This window comes from Miscanthus floridulus, chromosome 9, assembly GCF_019320115.1.
Source record: "Miscanthus floridulus cultivar M001 chromosome 9, ASM1932011v1, whole genome shotgun sequence".
In the NCBI taxonomy this organism is placed as follows: Eukaryota; Viridiplantae; Streptophyta; class Magnoliopsida; order Poales; family Poaceae; genus Miscanthus; species Miscanthus floridulus.
In genome coordinates, this window is record NC_089588.1 from 140,529,128 (window position 1) to 140,531,171 (window position 2,044).

General features: G+C 65.9%; 1 protein-coding gene across 1 annotated transcript; it reads right to left on the reverse strand.

Annotated features, from left to right (window-relative positions):
* Positions 1-330: 330 nt before the first annotated feature.
* LOC136481114 (uncharacterized) lies at positions 331-1,678 on the reverse strand. The gene is made up of 2 exons (XM_066478478.1): positions 1,272-1,678; positions 331-1,189 (listed from the first exon to the last, which is right to left on the reverse strand). The coding sequence occupies exons 1-2, from the start codon at positions 1,676-1,678 to the stop codon at positions 331-333; spliced, it is 1,266 nt and encodes a 421-aa protein (XP_066334575.1).
* Between the last annotated feature and the right edge of the window lie 366 nt (positions 1,679-2,044).

A 2,044-nucleotide genomic window follows, 5' to 3' on the forward strand; every position in this document is an offset into this window, starting at 1 on the left:
CTCCCTCGACCTTCGCGTTGGCACAACGAAGGCGGAGGTCCTCCACCTCTGCGCTCCGCGCCGACAGGAGCTCATTGGCGCCTGCAAGAAGGCCCTTCTGCCGCTGAAGCTGGTCCCAGACATCCCTCTCCCGGTGGAGGAAGACTAACTTCCCAAGAGATCGGGTCTCCAGCTCCTGGGGGAAATAGAAAAGGGGTCAATCCCCATAAAGAAAACTCAGAAAAAGACCACCGCATGGGAAAAGAAAGCACAAACCTGGGCGACTGCGGGCAAATCATTGGCCACCACGGACAGCTCCGTCTGTAGAGACCGCTCCGCCAGCTGGCGGTACTACTCGAATGTGTCCCAGCGACCGCCCTCGGCCGTGTCCTCGAGGGCAAATAGAGGCTCTGCCTCAGGATCATCCCGGCTTTGCCACCGGACATGCGGGTGGTTCCACCCGTAGGGCTCGGGTCGCACCCGTGCGAGGGCCGAGCTTCCCTCGCTCGGAGTTGGAGCCGGTTGGTCCACAACACCGGCCACCTCGGCGCTGGCCATCTCCTGCGCCCGGGAAGTATCGTCGGAGGAGATCGGAAGAACTTCCACCTCCCGGGCGCTCTCCCGCAACGGCGGCGGGCCTTCAACCAAGGGCGTTGCCAAGGCCTCCGCCGCTTTCATCTCCACTTCCCGGGCCGGCAGCCCCGCCACGATCACGTCAGCGTCGGTGGCCCCGGCGGCTCCGGCCTCTGCCATCGTGGCCTCGGTGGACCCGGGGGCTCCGGCCTCCGCCATCGTGGCCTCAGTGGTCTGGGGGGCTCCGGCCTCCGCCATCATGGCCTCAGCAGTCGCAAGGGCTCTGGCGCCCGCCGCAGCAGCCTCGATGGCCCTGGGTGCCGTAGCCTCGGTCACCCTGGCCTGTGAAACCCCGAGGACCTCGGTCCCAGTGGTCTCGACGGCTAAGGGAACCTCGGCCACATCCGACCCACGGGCCTCACCATCGCGGGGCGGAGGCGCCGCCTCCCCTTCCTCTGTCAGGGCCGCCTCGGCAACCCCTCCTTGAGTGGCCAGCTCCTTCGGGTCGGCCCTCGCCAATGCCACGCCACGATGCAGGGCGGCTTGCGCCTCCGCCACCCAGTGGGTGGTGGAGCCAGGGGTAACCTTGAGCGCTTTAAGGGGCGCCAAGGTAGGCACCTCTGCAGGCCGCTTCCGGCTAAGGACAAGACGATCATGGGGTCAGTACAAGACAAAAGAATGAACGGAAGGCACTGCGACCCCACCAAAAATACACCTACCTCGAGCGGGGCGGCAACCGCTTTGCCACGGCGACCCTTGTCCGCAAAGGCGGTGGCGGCGGTAGAGGCATGGCCTCCGTGTCCATCGGCGTCGGTTGGTCTTCAACGGACCCCGGCGCCCCCTCGATCCTCTGCGGGGGCAGCTGCATCGCCTCCGCCGCCACTTGCTCCACCGCCGTGGCCGAGCCCACCGGGCTGACGGCGCGTTTACCCAACGCCCGCGCCTCGGGCGTGTCGGTCTCAGCCCCGGAGCAGGCAATTGCCGCCCCCGGGTCTGCTTCTCCTCCTCTTCCTAGGAGCACCGGACTACTGGCCGATGCCCCGGGCACCACCTCCCCTACGTCTAGGAGATGGTCTAGGGGACCCCGCCCCATCTCGCCCTCGTCATCCCCATCCGAGGCCTCCATCGACAGGGACAGCGACGGGGATTCCTCCAACGGGAGACCATCCTTCCTTTGTTGACGGCAGCGCTTATCTAGCTCCTCGCGCGCGAGGATCTTCTTCATGCGCTTCGCCGCCTTGGCGTCTTTCCATTTTTTCTATGCCTCGGTGTGCGCCCGGTTGATCGCCTGCCGCCTCGCGTCCTTGGGAACGGGCGGCGGAGAGGTGCGCACATCCCTCATCCCCTGCAGGAACGGCGAACACGCATAAGGGAACAAAAGATAAGGAGAAACAGAGGAGGCTCGGGGGCTATAGCGGCGCACGACTTACCAGTGAGAGGAACCCCCGCAACGGTCGCATCGCGATGGGGGTCAAGTTGCCACCCCTCAGCT